Raw genomic sequence first — 20,491 nt, forward strand, 5'->3', positions numbered from 1 at the left:
GAAAACCAAAAGGCAGGGTAGGACTTTCCTTCAAATATGATTTAGTGGAAACAGTCCTTCAGAAACAGATTTCATCCACTGATTATCCTCCCACACACAGGGCTACACTCTGGACTTAGGTGTCCATAAGAGTGAGAATCTGTATTTTTAACACCGGGAATTGTTTTTCTCTGGACAGAACAAGTTGACGACGGGTCTCCGTGTATAGGCCATCAAAGCAATTTGATGGAAACACTTTGGAGCAAGATGCGGGTGTTTTCCTTGAAAACAATAAAGTGACTAAGATCTGTTAGCATGTTGTGCTTGGCTTTCCTGGGGGTCCTCAGCGGCATTCCTGCAAATTCGTCTCGGGATTTGGCTTCACCCCAGAAAGCTTCTGAGATGCTCTCTGTACCCGATCTGCCCTGAAGGGAGGCCAGTTGTGGGTGCGGTCGCCTCTGCCGCTGGCTGCGCTTGCCCCTTTGGCTTTCTTCACACCTTCTCTGGACAGCAGTGCTGGGAAGCAGGGGTCCCTGGGCTTGGAGACCCCTTGGAGGGTGGCCCAGGTCGAAGCGGGGCAGCCAGCTGGTGGAGCCGGGGAACATTCTGCTGACACCATCCCGGAGGGCCTCAGGCATCTTTGTGGGGTACACCGACCCCTGCCACGCCTCACCACGCTGAATCTCCAGGCCCTTGGGGCCCGATGCCTGCCCACGCCGTCCGATCCGGAATCCACCGGGCAGAGGAGTCCCGAGTGCCCACCTCACGGTCTAAAGCGCCCTCCCAATTCTGCCTATCCGAGCAGGAAAATCAGGAGGGTCGGGCTCCTGAGCAGCTTGTGGCACGTAGCCTCCTTCCCTGGGGCCGCCTCGGACACCGCCGCCAGCATTTTCCGGCGCCGCTCTGGCCGGCCGGCAGCAGAGCGCAGACATTACCCCTGGCCAGCCGGGCACGCCAATGCGCATGCGCAAGCGGCGCGTGACAAGTGCAAGAGCCCAACGCGTGCTCGCGTCACAGTGACCGCCCCCGTTACCTGGGGAACCACCGTCTCAGCGGCTTGGCAAAGCAGTGGCCATCCGTGGCAGTGCCTCTGCGTTGGGCGACGGCCTCCCTCTCCCCCCAGATCGTTGCCATGTCCCGCGATTTCAGGAGTCGCTCAGGGCGGAACCAGGCTGAGAAAAGCTGCAGCAGAGCTTCGGGGATGCCCAAGGTTATCCCCAAGTATCCCCAGGATGTTACAGGCCCGCTCACAGGCTGTGGGGTGTGTGTCTCCTCGAAATCTGTCCCTACTGGGATTTTCAGGTACCGACAGCCTGTGTGTTGAGGAGCTGCTCTCTCCCCGCGTGGCTTCCCGGCAGAGAGCAGAACACCACAGCCGCAGGAGCTGCCTCTGTCTGTTGGAAGTCTCCGACTGTCTTTGTTTCTTTGTGTTTGTGTGTGTTTGAGTGTATCTGTGTGTGTTCATATATTTTTGCATGTGTGTGTGGGAGTACTGTGTCCTCGACGTTTTTGTGGCCAGTGCACTCCAGCTTGGTTTCTCTGTAGGCCACCTACCTTCTGGTGCATGTCTCTCCTTGGCCCAATATAGGGGCTGTGCGGCCTCGCATTTTTTTTTTTTTTTTTTTTTAGGTGTTATGTGTCACTTTGTGTTCCTTGTGTCAGTGAAATGGAATTGAGTTGTAGCAGTTGCCATACTAATAGAGTCATTACTGAGTATTGTGAGGTCATCTCTTAAGTACTGAATATTGTGGTGTACAGTGGAGTACTGAGTACTGAGTATTGTGCTATGCAGTGGAGGCAGGCGGTTTATGTCTAGTGCGTGGGATTTCACCAGAATCTCATGAGCCCAGGAGACCATGAGCATCTTGGTCCATTCATGCCTTGCGATAATGGTGAACAGGGGCAGTCATTCCTGACAGGGAAGAGGGAACCAAAGGCTGCATCCCCTCATGGTGAGGTCCTTGGTCACCCCAGCAGGCAAGAGCCTTGGACCATCTGAAATTCTGGCTCAGAGTGAAAGAAATCTTGCATGGGTTCTCTCTAGAGGAGACTGATAACAAATATTAATTATGATCTTGGGACCAGGTGCAGCTGCCCGGAATGTAGCTCATTCCAAAACATCTCTGTATTCAGTCTTTCTGTAGGTCATGTCTATCCACTCTCCCAAAGACTCAGTGCCACCGTGGCTAGGCAAACATGGATCTGAGTAGTACAAGGGGTAGACTGTGGCAGACACTTTCTGTTGCTCTGAGTCATTTTCCTTCAGTTTCCTCGGATTTCAGCAGCAGCAGCAGTGGTGATCAGTTACAGGCAAGTGCAGGCATGTAGGGCGTGTCCCACATCAAGCATGTGACAGCATCTTTTCCCTCTCTGGCTCAGGGTTTTTTCAACAACAAAGGTCTGTTGAGGCTATGCGCAAGCTCTGTCCACAATTGTGAGGAAGTCAGTGTCCTCAAGGAACACCTTGCACCTCTGGAGATGTAGGAGGAGGTGGATAAATGCTCCAGGCTCCTTCTTATGGGACAATTTTGGAACATTTTCTGTACAGTTTGCAAGGGTTTCTACAGAATTAAGCCCTCTGCTGAAGCAGCAACCATAACTCACCCTGACGTCAGCTTTTCCTCTTTCCCTTTAACACTCTTGTTTCTTCTGTCTGTTCCCTGAGGTGCCTCTCAAATAAACTCCCAACTCCAAGACCTTGTCTTAGGTTGTGCTTTGAAGGCATGCAAACAAAGATGCCCCTGTGTTTCCATTTGTGTGTTTGTTTTTTGAGACAGAGTCTTGCTCTGTTGCCCAAACTGGAGTGCAGTGGTGCAGTCACAGCTCATGGCAGCCTCCCCTTCCCAAGTTCAAGTGATCCTCCCACCTCAGCCACCTGAGTAGCTGGGACTACAGGCATACATCACAAAGCCTAGCTAATTTTTTGTTGACATGGGATCTCACTATGTTGCCCAGGCTGGTCTAAAACTCCTGGACTCGTGGCCAGGTGTGGTGGTTCATGTCTGTATTCCTAGCACTTTGGAAGGCCAAGGAGGGTGGATCAGTTGAGGTCAGGAGTTTGAGACCAGCTGGCCAACATGGCAAAACACTGTCTCTACTAAAAATACAAAAATATTAGCCAGGTGTGATGGCACCCACCTGTAGTCCCAGCTCCTGAGCAGGCTGAGGCAGGAGAATCACTTGAACCTGAGATCAAGCCACTGCACTCCAGCATGGATGACAGAGCAAGAGTCTGTCTCAAAAAAATAAAAGTAAAACAATAAAACTCCTGGCTCAAGTCATCCTCCTACCTCGGCCTCCCAAAGTGCTAAGATTACAGGCATGAACCACTGCTCCCGGTCAAGGACACCCCTTAATCAAACAGTCCTGGCAGAAGGGCTGTGGTAGCCCAAGACAGCAGGTGTCTGGCCAACAGTTTCTAGTGTTTTGTGACTGCTACCTACTGACACACATGAAAGAGACAGTCATACTGGTCTGTACTGGTGGAATGTTGACTCTTGTCTTCAACAATGTTGAAGTTCAGGGTTCTGTAAAAGTATTTAAACTGGGCATGGTGGCTCACATCTGTAATCCCAGCACTTTGAGAAGCCAAGACAAGACGATAGCTTGGGCACAGGAGTTCAAGACCAGCCTGGGCAACATAGTGAGACCCTTCATCTCTACAAAAAATACAAAAGTCAGCCAGGCACGATGGCATATACCTGTAGTCCCAGCTACTTGGGAGGCTGAGGCAGGAGAATCACTTGAGCCAAGGAGGTTGAGGCTGCTGTGAGCCATGATCGTGCCACTGCACTCCAGCCTGAACAACAGAGTGAGACCTTGTCTCCAAAAAAAATAAAGGAAAAAATAAACAGTATTTGTAGATCTCAGAACTGAGCAGGTCAAGCTATTCATAACCAGTTTTTTCATGTATTCATAAAGTTCCAAGATAAAACCTCCATGTAGGTGATTATCTGAATGTCTGGGGCCTACGCCACTTAGTAAGCAGTTTTTCTTTTCTTGAATGGGGCTTCAGCCAGAAATTTTTCTTGTTTGGTTTTGTTGGGTGGTCAGGTTGTGCCAAGTATTACATATAATGCTTGAGTCACAATCATGTTGATAACAGAAAAAGAAATCATTTATGGGCCCTTTCTGTGCTAAGCACTTCGCATGCAGGATCTTTCTTATATGCCTCAGAATTACTTTCCAAAGTAGCTATTGCTGTCACATCTAATTTCTTGATGAGGAAACTGGACCGGACAGGTTAGGTAACTTGCCTGGGGTCACTCAGCAGTTAGGTGACAGAGCTGGTATTCTTGCCCTCTCCCTGGGCTGTCTTCTTAGTAGCGCCTGTGAGTTCCATCCCAGAAGACATGCAGTCATTTCTCCTCACATTCTATTGGCTAGAATTGGTCACATGACCCCAGGTGAATTGCAAAGCATGCTGGGAGGTAGAGAAGCATGTGGCTAATTGGTGATTATTTGTAGCTCAGCACCAGACACAGTGGGGTGCAGTCAGGGCTCTGTGAGATGTGGTCATCTGTGTACAGTGGTTGCCGTGCAAGGCTTGACTCAGAGCATCTGTTGGCCAGCATCTGCTTCTCCAACCTGTGTACATACAAATGGGACCAGTCCACAGCATCCCTGGGAGACTGGAAGACACCTTGAACTCCACTCGGGATCAGTTCTTTCAAAGGCAGATTAATTGCTGCTGATGTTCTTTGCACATAATTTTCCATAAGACAGGATCATTTGGAAAGCCATAAATCCACATTCAGATGCAGATGATGGATAATAAACTCGGCTCCAATGAGTCATTTGAGCCGCCATAAATCTTGTTTGCATTTTCTTCCCTGGTGTCTGTAAATCAGGCCCTATCTGGGTCCTGGTGGCCCCTACCTTCCATCCATTAAGCTGCAGGTGGGGCATCCAACAGCCAGCCCCACATGCCGCCCTCATGTCCTATGCATATCCATCACGTGGCCGACCCTGCATCCTGCTACCCTCCTGGAGGGCCCAGGTGTCCCTGCAGTTTTACTTGTCTCTCGTGCTTTTATAAATAGCGGCTGTCCTCTACCCACCTCCGCACCAACATCACAGATTACACAAACCTGATTGGGTTTTAATGACATGCAAGTTTTAAAAGTAAGCTGGAGCAAGCTGCTGCTGGGTTTCTACCCTCTCCTTGGCCTGTGCCCCTGAAGGCTGTTTTGTTTTCAAGAAGCCAACCATGCAAAGAACAGGCAAAACCTCATGGGGTTTGGAATCAGACCCAGTGGGCTGCAGTGGCTCTGTAATTAAGAGTTTTCAGCCAAGTTATTTGGCCTCAGCATGCTCAACTGCAGGATAGAGTAATAGCTCCTACTTCCTCGGATTGTATCTCAGGATAACAATACTTAGATAATCAACCTTAGAGAAAACCCCAAAACTCAGTGACTTAACCCAATGTACAGGTTTGATTTTTACCCCATGCAAAATCCAGTATGGCAGCTTTTGTTGTCTGGAGTGGGTGCTCCTCTAAGATCACTAGAGCAGGAGAGGAGAGAGATAGAGAGAGGACATTGGCTCCTAACTGCTCCAGCCCAGAGAGATGCCATTATTTCCAGTCACATCTTATTGGCTGGAACTGGTCACATGATCCCTAGTGAATTGCAAAGGACCTCGGAGGTAGAGAAGCAGGTTGCTAATTAATGAATATTTGCAGGCGTGATTGAGTGTTCAATCACATGCAGTTCTTGGGCCAGGCACCGAAGGGCTCCAGCAGAGCCTCAGAATGTCAGAGATGAGTCTACAATAAGATTGGCCAGGTGTGGTGGCTCATGTCTGTAATCAGAGCACTTTGGGAGGCTAAGGAGGGGTGAATCACTTGAGGTTAGGAGTTTGAGACCACACTGGCCAACATAGTGAAACCCCATCTCTTCTAAAAATACAAACAGCCTGGTGTGGTAATACGCACCTGTAGTCCCAGCTACTCCAGGCTACTCGGGAGGCTGAGATGGGAGAATCACTTGAACCTGGGAGGTAGAGGTTGTAGTGAGCCGAGAATGCACCACTGCACTCCAGCCTGGGTGACAGAGTGAGACTTCATCTCAAATAATAATAATAAAATATGATAAGATTGGCTGATGGAGGATTTATGTCCAGCTCCCTTCCAAAATGGTCTCGGGTAGTCACTGGTGGTGGGCAGAGCAATCACTTTCATGTATCTGGAGGGCCTGGCTGGACAGTATGAGGACACACATCTGGGATACCTCTTGGGGCCAGTTCAGCAACCTTTCTTTCAACCTTAGCCCAGGGGGAGGGACTGGGAGGCCCCCACTGTTGTGAGCAGCCATTTCTGAGAGTCAGGGTGCAGGCTGAGATCAGACACACGTGGGTCCAATCCTAGATCTGCTATTAACTTGCCCTGTACACCAAGAAGAGTCATTGATTCATCTCAGCCTTCTCAGTTTTCTTCTATGTTGAATGGAGGCCAATCAGGTGACTGATGGGTAAAGGCTCAGAGCTAGGTTTCTTATTTATTTACAAGACAGTCTCACTCCGTCACCCAGGCTGGAGTGCAATGGCATGATCTCTGGGTTCACTGCAACCTCCACCTCCCAGGTTCAAGGGATTCTCCTGCCTCAGCCTCCCGAGTAGCTGAGATCACAGGCATGCGCCACCACGCCCAGGTAACTTTTGTACCTTTAGTAGAGAAGGGGTTTTGCCATGTTGGCCAGGCTGGTCTTGAACTCCTGACCTCAAATGATCCACCCACCTCGGCCTTCCAAAGTGCTGGGATTACAGGCATGAGCCACCACATCAGGCCCCAGAGCCAGGTTTCTAATGGGAGCTCAGAAAGTGGGCTTCACCCAAGGCCACTCTGTTTTCCATGATGCTGTGCACACTCCCTAAGAGCTGAGCTCTCTCCCCTTTGTGCTCCCCCCACCCACTCCTCCCTTGGGCTGACACCGAACAGCACCCATGATCTTTCCAAGCCCCTAGCACCTTCCAGCCTCTGTCGTGGCTTCAGGCTCCCATTACTCAAGCAGATGGCTTCTGCCCTGCCTGCAGGAAGTCCTCCATGATTTCCTCCTAGCTCTTATCGGTATGGGAAGATGGTGGGTGGATGGTGGTCCTGAAGTGCCCTCTGGGGTGTGGCTGGATGGAGAGGAGGCCATCTAGAAGATGAGGGTCTCTTTTGTCTGTGATGTGGGCCTGCCCCTTAGGCAGTCTCTTCAGCTGGGACACATGGTTTCTTGGCTGGAACGCCACATGCATGCTTGACCCTGCTTCTTCAAGCATAGAAGCAACAGATCTCTGGAAAGCAGAGGGGTGGCAGGAACCCTGGAGGGACAGGCTGGGGGAAACTGACAGATATTGCACCCTCTGCTCTCAAGATAGGAGGCTGGGAACCCAGGGCTGCCTCTCCCATGACTAGAGACAGCTGTGCTAGAAAGAAGCAGCTTAAACTGTAGGGGAGGTGCTAGATTCTAGTTTTTGCCCGACTGCTAATTTAGCCTGCAGCCTTAAACTAACTCCTTTTGTGTCCAGGTCTCAGTTTGTTCATCTGTAAAATGGGTATTGTATTTATCCTCCCCACATTACAAAGACAGCTACAAAGCACTTATAGGAGTGGGCATGAGGATGAAGGGTGTGGGAATCAGAGAGACCCTCTGTTGGGATTTAAAATCCTGGCTGGGTGTGGTGGGTCACTCCTGTAATCCCAGCACTTTGGGAGACTGAGGCAGGCATATTACTTGAGGTCAGGAGTTTGAGACCAGACTGACCAACATGATAAAATCCCATTTCTAATAAAAGATACAACAATCAGTCAGGCGTGGTGGTGGGCACCTGCAAACCCAGCTACTTGGAGGCTGAGGCAGGAGAATCGCTTGAACCTGGGAGGTTCAGTGAGCTGAGATCACACCACTGCACTCCAGCCTGGGTGACTGAGTGAGACTCCATATCAAAAATAAAATAAAAATTTGCCTGTGACCTGCTCTGTACTGGACAGCAACTTTTGTTCCTTTGGAATCCAGGCAGGACCCAGAGTCCAGCCCTGGACTAGAGGGACTGTTCCTACTTTCTCCCTCCTCCCACCCTAAGGGTGAAATCTGTTGCTTGTCCCTGGTGGAATTCTCTTTTTCCAGCTTCCATTCTCAAAAGCTCCCCATAAAATACCAAAAATAATCACTGTGCATGGCTTCCATTTGGGGATTTGTCTTTTTCCTTTTATTCCTTCTTACCATGACATACCAGCCTTTTATCTTTGCACACCCGGGTCTGTGACCCTGGGAGGCAGGCCAAAGGCAGTGTGTGCAGGCCTCTTGGGTCAAATGACTCACCCCTCTGAATGCCAAGGAAAGCCCAGGAGACTTCTTGGGGGAGGCAGCACACAGTGGACAGACAGGGAGACACTGGGTCTGGGCCCTGAAGGATGCATAGGAGTTTGTTGCGTGACAAAATTGAGTGTGTTCCTGGCAGAGGGAGCAAAGTGTGCAGAGAGATAGGAATGGAAATGGACAGGTGTGTTCTGGGAGCAAATCCAGTAAGGCTGGATGTTAGGGTTCCTGGGGATGGAGAGGCCAGGAGGACCGGCTGTAGAAGACCAGACTTTTATTTCCAGGACAGCAGGGAGCCAGGGAGCAGCACAAGTGAGGTGGGGATGTCCCAGAACATCTGCCCACCACAGCCAGCTTTTGTGACAGCAACAAATCTTGTATTGGTGGCAGGGTGGCCTGTTTTTTCCCCAGATTTTACTTCCTGGACAAAGGCAGTCTTGCAAGAATCTGAAAGGTGCCACTGCATAAAAGACCTTTATTTGTTTTGTTTTTGTTTTTTTGTAAAAATCAACAGTTCTGTGATCTTTGTAGAAATTAATCAGGAATACATGTGTTTTATTTTTCATAAATTGCAAGAAATCAAAAGAAAAAAGTGCTCTTAGGGTAAAAGACAGTGGGAGCTCCATCACCAGCTGGAATGCCCCATACACGGTCTTGGAGTGGGGGGCCTTCCCTGCACCCAGTGTCCTGGGGCACCTCACTGGAGAGAGAGCGTGGGCTGGGCATGGGATATGGGGTGGGCTTAGATACCATGCAGACCTGAGATGCTCCCTGGCAGAAGCAGGGGACCAGGCCCAGCAAGGTGTATGACAGTCTCTGGAGTGGCAGCCCAGAGCTGAGGGAACCCAGAGAAGGCCTCTAAGTGTCTCAGACACAGCAGGAGGAACAATTGGAGAAGAGACCAAATGGGTGAGCTGGGGATGTGGAATGTTTCAAGACTGTTTTGGTTTTTTTTTTCTTTTTAGAGACAGGGTCTCCCTCTGTCGCCCATGCTGGAGTGCAGTGGCACAATCTCAGCTCACTTCAGCCTCTGACTCCCGGGTTCAAGCAATTCTCCTGCCTCAGCCTGAGACTGTCTTGAATGTATGGCTAAAGAATCTTGATTTTTCTCTTGTACTTTTCTCCCCAGCTATCTGAAATGGGGACACAATGACAAAAGCCCTGGGTACAGAAAATCAATCCAGCTTTTTTCTTACAGTGGGGCCAATCCCATACTTCGTGGGTTTTTTTTTGTTTTTTTTGTTTGTTTGTTTGTTTTTGTTTGTTTGTTTTTTTCAGATGAAATCTCGCTCTCTCGCCTACCCTGGAGTGCAGTGGCACAATCTCAACACACTGCAACCTCTGCCTCCTGGGTTCAAGCAATTCTCCTGCCTCAGCCTCCTGAGTAGCTGGGATTACAGGCATGTGCCACCATGCCCTGCTAATTTTGGCATTTTTATTAGAAACAGAGTTTGACCATGTTGGCCAGGCTGCTCTCGAACTCCTGGCCTCAAGTGATCAACCCACCTCGACCTCCCAAAGTGCTGGGATTGCAGGCGCCACCGCACCTGGCCCCAATCCAATCCTTTGGACCTCAATTCCCTGATCTGTAAAATGGATATCATAATGAGACCTACGTCCCCCTTGGGGGCTGTGGACAGGTGCATGATCTCCAGGACCTCTCTCACACTGGCCTTCTCCTTGCCGGCCTCCCCTGGGTCTGTCTGCCGTGGGGGCTGCAGTTACTCACAGGCCGAAGAGGTGAGGAAATGCAGTTGCTCGGGCCTAGACCCAGCTGATGCTCTGTGTGCCCAAAGCCCAGTAGGGCCTGGGCCCCTGGTGGCTGTGACACTCCTGTGTCCAACCCATGGTGGAGAAAGAGGCCAGGAGGACACGGTGCACTGAAGGCCTTTTGTGTGACATCCTCCAAGCACCAGATCCAGGGCTTCTCCTGCAGCCTGAGCCCCCCTTTGAGAGCTGAGCAGCACCCAGCTCAACATCAGCCACCCCCATGGTGGCGTGGTGCCCCCCCACCCGCAGGCAGGCTGTGAGATAATCCAGCTAGACCAGCTACCATCTTGACACATCCCAAGACAGCCCAGGGCCTCGGGGAACTTTAAAAGGAAAATTAATGTCTCTTACCAGCTATTAGGGGAAATTATTCAGGTAGAAATCTTGTTTTCTATTTCCTCATCCTTGTTTTTGAATCCCCAGCCTTTGATTTCTTTCTTCTCTAGGAATTCTCAGATGCTCTGAGGACCTGGGCTGTGCACCAAGGCTTAATGAGTACCTGGCACACCTGGCATTGACCCTCACCTGGGAAAGTCAGCTTCTGAAGCCTGTGCCTCCTGAACCCAGCCCTGAGGTCTTCCAAAGAGGCTGGCGGGTCCTTGGCAGCTGAGGGCAGCTCTCCCAAATTGGGTGGACCTCTGCTGCAGCTGATGCCCAGGGGAGGTGACACGGGGCTGCAGGCAGACATCATGCATCTGGGTGGAGGGGTGCTGAGGGCACTTCTGGGTGGAGGAGAGGCCGAGGTGTGGACTCAGTGGGAACTGACACCCTTCCTGTCTCAGCAGCGACCCCTCAGGCTCTCCACCCTTCAGTCTTTCCCCACTGCCTTGGATATGGTCTTTCAACTTCCCAATCTGGTGCTCAAAACCCTGCTGATCTATCCCCAGCAGTTTCCCTGGCATCGCCCCTGGTCCCCTCATCTACACATTCCCCGCTTCTGCCTGCCTGAAATCAACAACCTTCTTCTCTTTCTCTACCTGGTAGACTCCTGTGCCTGCTCAAGTGGTCCAGCCCTGCCTCACCTTCTCAGAAATGCTGGCTTGGACTCCACCCATCAGAACAGTTGGCATCTCCATCACCTAACCCAGGCCATTATCCTGAGCTAGTGAGGAGCTACTCATGGGCTGTATCCCCTAGAAATTCCTCGAAGCCAGGGAGAAGGGTGGCTTCATCTCCAGGTTCCCAGTGCCAGATGGCCCAGATGAGATTTAATAACCTCCTGCTCGAGTGAGTGACACTTGATAATAATGATGGCTTGAATAAATAAAGGAATGAAAAAATGAATGGGACTTATTAGAAGAGGCACCAAGAACAAGGCATCAAGAGACTAATATTGGGCTGGGCATGATGGCTCACGCCTGGAATCCCAGCACTTTGGGAGGCTGAGGCAGGTGGATCACCTGAGGTCAGGAGTTCGAGGCCAGTCTGGCCAACATGGTGAAACCCTGTCTCTACTAAAAATAAAAAAAATTAGCCAGGCATGGTGGCGGGTGCCTGTAATCCCAGCTACTTGGGAGGCTGAGACAGGAGAATCGCTTGAACCTGGGAGGCAGAGGTTACTGTGAGGCGAGATCACACAATTGCACTCCAGCCTGGATGATGGAGCAAGATTTCATCTCAAAAAAAAAAAAAAAAAAAAAAGAGAGAGAGAGACTAATCTTGAATCATGACTCAGTCACTTCCTTCCTGTGTGACATGGAGCAAGTTGCTTTACCTCTCTGGGCTTCAGCTTTCAATTCTGTAAAATGGGATTAAAAGTTTTAGCTCTGCCTTCACAACAAGAGTTGTGTGGATAAAACAAAACAGGGGTTGCCATGTGCAATGGCTCATGCCTGTAATTCCAGAGCTTTGGGAGGCCAAGGTGGGTGGATCATTTGAGATCAGCAGTTTGAGACCAGCCTGGCCAAAATGGTGAAACCACGTCTCTACTAAAAATACAAAAATTAGCTGGGCATGGTGGCAGACACCTGTAATCCCAGCTACTCAGGAGGCTGAGGCAAGAGAATCACTTGAGCCCAGGAGGTGGAGGTTGCAGTGAGCTGAGATGGTGCCACTGCACTCCAGCCTGGGTGACAGAGGGAGACTCCATCTCTAAATAAATAAATAAAGGGATTGAGCATGCATTTATATTAAAGGTCCATGTACCACTCATCCCTCCATCCATCCAACAACTCATTCATCCAATTATCAATTCATCCATTCATCCACTCATCCATCCACCCATCTATTAATCTATTCACCCATCCACCATCCATCCACTCATTCATCCATCCACCCACTCACACAGTCATTCATCCCCTCACCCATCTATTTATCCATCCAATTATCCACCCATCCATCTATTCATCTGTGCATTTACCCATTTATTTATCCATTCAATTATCCATCCATCATCTATCCATCCAACCATCCATCCATCATCCATCCTCTTGTCCATTCATTTTTAAACTGATAAGCAACTTCAGCAAAGTCTCAGGATACAAAATCAATGTGCAGAAATCACAGATATTCCTATACACCAATAACAAACTAACAGAGAGCCAAATCAAGAGCAAACTCCCATTCACAATTGCTACAAAGAGAATAAAATACCTAGGAATGCAACTAACAAAGGATGGAAAGGACCCCTTCAAGGAGAACTACAAACCACTGCTCAAGAAAATAAGAGAGGACACAAACAACATTCCATGCTCATGGTTAGGAAGAATCAATATCATGAAAATGGCCATACTGCCCAAAGTAATTTATAGATTCAATGCTATTCCCATGAACAGAGCTGGAAAAAAACAAAACAAAACAAAAAAAAACTTAAACTTCATTTGGAACCAAAAGCCTGCATAGCCAAGACAATCCTAAGCAAAAAGAAAAAAGCTGGAGGAATCTCACTACCTGACTTCAAACTATACTACAAGGCTACAGTAATCAAAACAGCATGGTACTGGTACCAAAACAGAGATATAGACCAATGGAACAGAACAGAGGCCCTGGAGGCAATGCCACACATCTACCACCATCTAGTCTTTGACAAACCTGACAAAAACAAGCAATGGGGAAAGGACTCCCTGTTTAATAAATGGTGTCGGGAAAACTGGCTAGCCATGTGCAGAAAGCAGAAACTGGACCCCTTCCTGATGCCTTACACTAAAATTAATAAGTTAATTCCAGATGGATTAAAGACTTAAACATAAGATCTAATACCATAATACCTAGGCAAAATCATTCAGGACATAGGCATAGGCAAAGACTTCATGACTAAAACACCAAAAGTGTTGGCAACAAAAGCCAAAATAGACAAATGGGATCAAATTAAATTCCAGAGCTTCTGTACAGCAAAAGAAACAATCAGTAGAGTGAACTGGTAACCAACAGAATGGGAAAAAATTTTTGCCATCTACCCATCTGACAAAGGGCTAATATCCAGTATCTACAAGGAACTAAAACAGATTTACAAGAAAAAAAAAAAACCATTAAAAACTGGGCGAAGGATATGAACAGACACTTTTCAAAAGAAGACATATATGAGGTCAGCAAACATGGAAAAATGCTCATGATCACTGGCCATTAGAGAAATGCAAATCAAAACCACATTGAGCTATTATCTCACACCAGTTAGAATGGTGCTCATCAAAAATCTGGAGACAACAGATACTAGAGAGGATGTGGAGAAATAGGAATACTTTTGCAGTGTTGGTGAGAATGTAAATTAGTTCAACCATTCTGGAAGACAGTGTGGTGCTTCCTCAAGAAATAGATACTCCATTTGACCCAGCAATCCCATTACCCAAAGGATTATAAATCATTCTATTATAAAGACACATGCATACGTATGTTTACAATAGCAAAGACCTGGAACCAACCCAAATGCCAATCAGTGATAGACCAGACAAGGAAAATATGGCACATATAGACCATGGAATACTATGCAGCCATAAAAAACAATGAGTTCGTGTCCTTTGCAGACATGGATGAATCTGCAAACCACCATCTTCAGCAAACTGACAGAACAGAAAATCAAACACCGCATGTTCTCATTCATAGGCAGGTGTTGAACAATGAGAACACGTGGACACAGGGAGGGGAGCATCACACACTGGGGTCTGTTGGAGTGGGGCTAGGGAAGAGATAGTAGGGGGTGGAGAGGTCGGGAGGGATAACATGGGGAGAAATGCCAGATAGAGGTGATGGGGGGATAGAGGCAGCAAAGCATCTTGCTATGTATGTACCTATGCAACAATCCTGCATGATCTGCAGATGTACTCCAGAACCTAAAGTACAATAAACAAAACAAAACAAAACACTTACTGAAGCCTCCTGCATGTCAGACCTGTGTTGAGGAATCGGGGAAAGAGTGGGGTCAAAAGCAAGACCTGCCTCCAGCGCACTGTCAGGGAGAGGTAATAAGTGGCAGCAGAGAGGCCCAGAAAGGAGCTAAGGGGAGGAGGTCAAGCATGCCATCTCAAGAGTGAAACCCAGACCAGGCACGGTGACTCACACTGTGAGAGGCAGAGGTGGGCAAATAATTTGAGGCCAAGAGTTCGAGACCAGTCTGGGCAAAGTGGTAAAATTCTGTCTCTAGAAAAAATTAGCCAAGGCCGGGTACAGTACTGTGGGAGGCCAAGGTAGGCGGATGACCTGAGGTCAGGAGTTTGAGAGCAGCATGGACAACATGATGAAATCCTGTCTCTACCAAAAATACAAAAATTAGCCAGGTGTGATGGCATGTGCCTGTAATCCAAACCCTGCCACCCCATGCCACTTGAGCTTTATTATGGGATGTTCCATGAACATTGCCACTTACTGCAACACAGATGGGACTCTCTAAGTCTTTTCCTCATTTGTAAAAACTGAAATAACAATAGTTTCTACTTTACAGGATATTGTGAGGATACAATAATATACTCTCAATGGATCCCTCAAGGATGCTCCATGAATATTAGCCACTAACTCTCTGGAAATATGTCCCCACTGTCTAGCTCACTGTGGTACTCATGTATAAAGCCCATATACATTCAAGTATCCAGCAATCACCTAAAATGCACACAAGTTCATCCATTCAGTGTTGACATGGACAGATAGTGTGGTGGAATACAGATGGCCACAAATTATTTGTCATTCCTTTCAAGAAATCTATTTCCCAGCCTGGCATGGTGGCTAACCCTTGTAATCCCAGCCTTTTGGGAGGCCCAGGCGGGCAGATCACAACGTCAGGAGTTTGAGACCAGCCTGGCCAATATGGTGAAACACTGTCTCTACTAAAAATACAAAAATTAGCTGGATGTGGTGGTGCACACCTGTAATCCCAGCCACTTGGGAGGCTGAGGCAGAAGAATCACTTGAACCCAGGAGGTGAAGGTTGCAGTGAGTCAAGATTGTGCTATTGCACTCCAGCCTGGGCAACAAAGCGAGACTCCATCTCAAAAAAAAAAAAAAAAAAAAAAAGGAAAAAAATCTACTTTCCCTCCTGTTGAGTCTAGGCTACCCTCATGGCTGCTTACCAAATAGAATGTAATGGAAGGAATAGTGGCCAGCTATAGTTTCTGCTTCTCCCTCTTGGAACACTTGCTCTTGGGGCACTACTTCTCAGAAACCAGCCATAATGCTCCAAAACATGTACAGAAGCCACGTTTAGGCACTCTGGTTGATAGCCCCTCTAAAGTCCCAGGCAACATCCAACAGGAGCTGCCAATCATGTGGATGGGCCGCCTTGGATATTCCAGCCTACTGGAGCCCCCTGATGCCTGCATTCCCAACCAACACCACATAAATCAGAAGAGCTTCCCAGCTGAGCATAGTCAACTTATAGAGTAATGAGATTTAAGATGGTTATTGCTTTAAACCACTAAGTGTTGGGGTAATTTGTTATACAGCAAACCAAAACATATGTTATACCCATTTAGGAAACTATATTTCTTTACCTTTTTGTTTGAAAAAGATTAGTCACTCTTCAGAAAACTATAGACAATAACTTGCTGCCTGTTTTTGTACAGCCTGCAAGGTAAGCATGATTTTTACACTATAACATGGTGGAAAAAAATCAAAAGAAGAATATTATTGTATGAGCTATGTGAGAAATTTATATGAAATTCAAATTTCAGTATCCACAAAGAAAGTTTGATTGGAACACAGGCATACTTATTCAGTTACATCCTGTCCACCGCTGCTTTGTCGTGAGAGCAGGAGAGTTCTGTGGTGGTATCAGAGACCGTACAGACCACAGCAACTAAGATATTTACTTTCTGGCCCTTTCCAGGAAAAGTTCACCAACTCCCCTCTGTAGAACATTAAATATGTGTCACCATTTTGAACTTAAAATCCTGCATATAGGAGCTTGTATGTGGCCAGGTGCAGTGGTTTATGCCTGTAATCCCAGCACTTTGGAAGGCCGAGGCGGGCAGATCACGAGTTCAGGAGTTTGAGACCAGCCTGGCTAACACGGTGAAACCCCGTCTCTACTAAAAATCAGCTGGGCATGGTGGTGGGCGCCTGTAATCCCAGCTACTCAGGAGGCTGAAGCAGGAGAATCATTTGAACCCAGGAGACAAAAGTTGCAGTGTGCTGAGATCGTGCCACTGCACTCCAGGCTAGGCTAGAGAGCGAGATTTCATCTCTAATAATAATAATAATAATAACAACAACTTGTATGTGTCTGAACAACTATTTTTTTAGTTTAATCATATTTATTTCAAGTATATTTTAAAAATCATAAATGGGGTTTCATAATCTAAAGTTGAAACATTTATCCTTCACAGCTTCAGAATTTGACAAGGAATTGCAGACCATGATTTTCAAATCCAGTCTTCTTTGCTATTTTTCAAACTTCTGACATCTAGTATTAAACTGCTTCACTCTAAATGTATGGTTTTAGATAACTATTATACACTTGTTGGTAAGGGTTTTCTGAAAACAGTCTATCAAATATGAAGAATGGTTTCTATCTAAGAATCAGCAGTGAGGGAAGAAATATTAGACAACTATCAAGAAATCAATTATTCATTTAAAAAATAACAGAACCAGTGTTGCTCTCTGTCATAAAAGAGAACATGGAAAATTTATTTTTATAGACTTTGGTAATATTTTATTCCTCACAGAGATCTTCAATCCTTTTCACACAGTAATCATCAGGACTTACTGAGTAAAAATCTCAGGTATTAACCATGGCCCTAAAATCTGCTATTCCAAAGAGGAACAGGTTAATTTTGAGGAAAAAAAGCTGCCTTGGTGACTTCCCTCAAATATTTATTTTAAATAAAAACAATTGATGGAAATACTTTTAAAACCAACTTTGGGTATAATATGGCATGTCGCCCATCAGACAAAAAAGGAAATCAAAACTTTCTTTCCTTTTATAATGAGTTCTCCATCTTTACTTTCAGGATTACAACGTATTCAACTTTTATGCTTGTTTGCTTTTTTTGACTGCCTAATCCAATATTTAAATTTTTTAAAGTCTACATTTCAATGTAGTAAGAGTTATTTTTCAAATAATCTTTATAAACCAGAATACAGACACCAGAGCAACACTCTCAAGTCACACTGTTTGACTATAATAAAGATAAGAAAATGGACGGATATATGAAGATAGGTATTCCTTCTGCTCTCTCTGAAGGTGAACAAGCTTTTAACACATAAGCAACACAGAACTCCATTCCTCTGGAGCTCCTTTAAACTCAGAATGCTTCAATTCAGTAAGTCAATATATTATTCTTAAAAATTAAAGTTTGGTTACTAAGAAGGACTGAACAAAAATTATTCCCCTGCCATCAAACACAATCAGAAAAGTTCTATCAGGCCCTCTTCTCCCCACAAAAACAGGGAAGTAGCTGGGGCTGAAGACGTTAAGTGTCACATTCCAGTTCCTAAAACATCGCTGCTATTTGCTCAAATTTGTAGGTCTATGTATCTCCTTTTCCAATACGTCCCCATTTATAAGTTTATTTCCACACATACAAACGTGCACATCTGTGCATGTGCACACGCAAACACACACACACACACACACACACACACACACACACATTCAATCTCAAGTAAGACGCTTTTTTGTATTTGCTGATAAATTATGAGGATTAAGAACTAGGTGTGTACAGGGTTTCATAGGTGCTTTGTAAACATCAGAGTTGCTTGGGTCCTTTCCTCCACAGGCCTAAAGTCAAATTATGCAACCTATGACCACTACTTTCCCAGGCGCTGTTCACAGGCTGCATATTGACGAAGGGCAGAGGAAAAAGTCCTCATAACTAATGTTTAGGTGGGAAGGCAAATAGACAATCTCAGTCAATCTGATGTGCCAGGGAAGAAAGCCTAATAATGTGCTGTCCACAGGACCAAACTTCAATACTAAATCGGGATCAGGACAACCATGTGAACTAAGTAAACTGCCTAACATATCTACATCCCAATCTGTGGGTCTCTTGCTTCTGGGCTGCTAACTGGCAAAAGTCCTGAGCAGCTCTCACGGTATCTGCTTTTCCATCTTTCAGGGACAGCACCTTCACTGCCAAATGGTAATTTAAAACTCGATCATCTTTGTCATTACTATTTGCAAACTCTGGTGAATATTTTGAACAACCTAGGCCCAGAAGTTCTTGCTGTTTTTTACAATTTCATTCATCAATCAGGAATTATTTCTTTTGAAAATACCTGTAATCCCACACTTTGGGAGGCCAAGGCAGGAGGAACACTTGAGGCCAGGAATTACAGGCTAGCCTGGGCAACATAGCAAGACCTTGTCTCTTGGTCGTAGACGCTAATGTAGGAGATGCCCAGGGCCACACACCACACCACAAGGCTTGCGGTATCCGAGAAGTTGGCTCCTGCTCCAACTCGGTGAACACCAGGCCCATGTGCACAGGCAGCTTCTCCAGGGAACGGCCGTCCGCGCCAGCGCAGCCGGTGGTGGGCGGCTGCTAGGCACGACCCCCGGCGCAGGTGCCTGTGGTAACGGCGGTTCCTGCCAATCGCCAGGGGCTTGCGGAGCGTGAAGCCGAGCGGCGCTAGGACCGCGGCAGAGGCGGCGCGGTAGCAGCGCCTCCAGATCCAGTTCCAGGTGCGGAATCGAACTCGGAGCCAGGAGGTGAGTGTGCGGTGCAGACAGAGCAGCGCGTGCAGCATCCGCCACACCAACTCGTACAGCCCCGTCATACTCTTGTGGCGCTCGGGCACCCTCTCTCCCTCCCGCCCACTCCAGCGGCGTGACGGCTTTTTATCCACCCCTGCGGCAGGAGTGGGCCATCGCCCTGCGGCCCCCGCCCCCCGCGCCCAAACCCTTTTCACTGCCAACACTTCACCTCTCCCGCGCCTCCATCTTCCTCCTCCTATCTGAACACTTATTTAGGGCTTTTCTACTTATTTATTTTTAATGTTTATAGCGACGCGATCTCATTCTGTTACCCTGGCTGCAGTCCAATTGTGCAGTCGTAAGTCACTGCAGCCTCCATGTCCTAAGCTCAAGTGATTCTACCACCTCAGCCTCCTGAGTAGCTGGGACTACAGGTGCTTGCCACCATGCCCAGCTAAATCTTTATGTCTTATTTTGCAGACATAGGGTCTTGCTATGTTGTCCAGGTTGGTCTCAAACTCCTGGCCTCAAGTAATCCTCCCACCTCGGCTTCCCAAAGTTCTGGATTACAGGCATGAACCACAGTGCCCTGTCTATTTATTTGTAACTCTGAAAGTTTTCAGAAGTATAAGAATAACCCAACAGTGTGCAAACACAGGAGGAATGGCTAGAAAGCATTCAAAGGGAGACTGATTATGGGGACGAACAGAGGACTTTGAAGAAAGAAACTAGAAAAAAAAGAAACTAGAAATGGAGGGGGTCCTAGTAGGACAAGGACATTTCCTAAGGCCAACACAGCATCCATGCTCCCTAGCCCCTTCCAGCCTCCCCGCTCCCACTGTCCTATCCTGGCCAGAGCTCCAGGTTTCACTGTTCCCACTGTAGAGCCTACCTGAGCTGTCCCCACCTTTGTTCCCTGCCCATCTTCCTTCACTAGTGCTCAGCTTCACAGTCCTTCCTCCTGCAGCCTCCCACCTCAAGGCCTCCATTCCCTCCCTTCTGATGCTCTGAAGTTCTGTATACAGGACTTGCCTCTAAGATCCCACTGGCCAGGTCATACTGTTGAGACCCAACCACTCATTCTTCTGCTCCCTGTGATGGGTGCACCTCGTGGGTAGTCGTTGGGCTTATTTATCTCTGGGCCCCCAGGGTAGGCATTAGAGCCAAGCTGCTGAATACAGGAGCCCTGCAGCTTGTACTGTGTCTGAGCACCAGAAACTTCTAGGATTTCATGGTGGAAGACCCTAAGATATGGCATCTCCTCCCCATGCCCCACTGTCGGGGATGAGGGGTGCAGAGACATCAGGTCCTCCCAGCTGGAGGGATTGTTCAGCTGAGATGCCTTCCACCCTTGCCTAGGCTCTGGCAGGGCCTCTGGCCA

General features: G+C 47.6%; 1 protein-coding gene and 1 pseudogene across 1 annotated transcript; one reads left to right on the forward strand and one right to left on the reverse strand.

Moving 5' to 3' along the window:
- Nucleotides 1-294: 294 nt before the first annotated feature.
- On the forward strand, nt 295-17,253 carry LOC141582706 (uncharacterized). Its single transcript, XM_074391560.1, has 3 exons — nt 295-328; nt 382-1,281; nt 11,037-17,253. Exons 1-3 carry the CDS (start codon nt 295-297, stop codon nt 11,156-11,158), a joined length of 1,056 nt encoding a protein of 351 aa, XP_074247661.1. The 3' UTR covers nt 11,159-17,253.
- Nucleotides 17,254-18,224: 971 nt separating this feature from the next.
- On the reverse strand, nt 18,225-19,225 carry LOC101039444 (dehydrodolichyl diphosphate synthase complex subunit NUS1-like; annotated as a pseudogene).
- Nucleotides 19,226-20,491: the final 1,266 nt, after the last annotated feature.

The sequence above is a fragment of the Saimiri boliviensis genome, chromosome X, assembly GCF_048565385.1.
Source record: "Saimiri boliviensis isolate mSaiBol1 chromosome X, mSaiBol1.pri, whole genome shotgun sequence".
In the NCBI taxonomy this organism is placed as follows: domain Eukaryota; kingdom Metazoa; phylum Chordata; class Mammalia; order Primates; family Cebidae; genus Saimiri; species Saimiri boliviensis.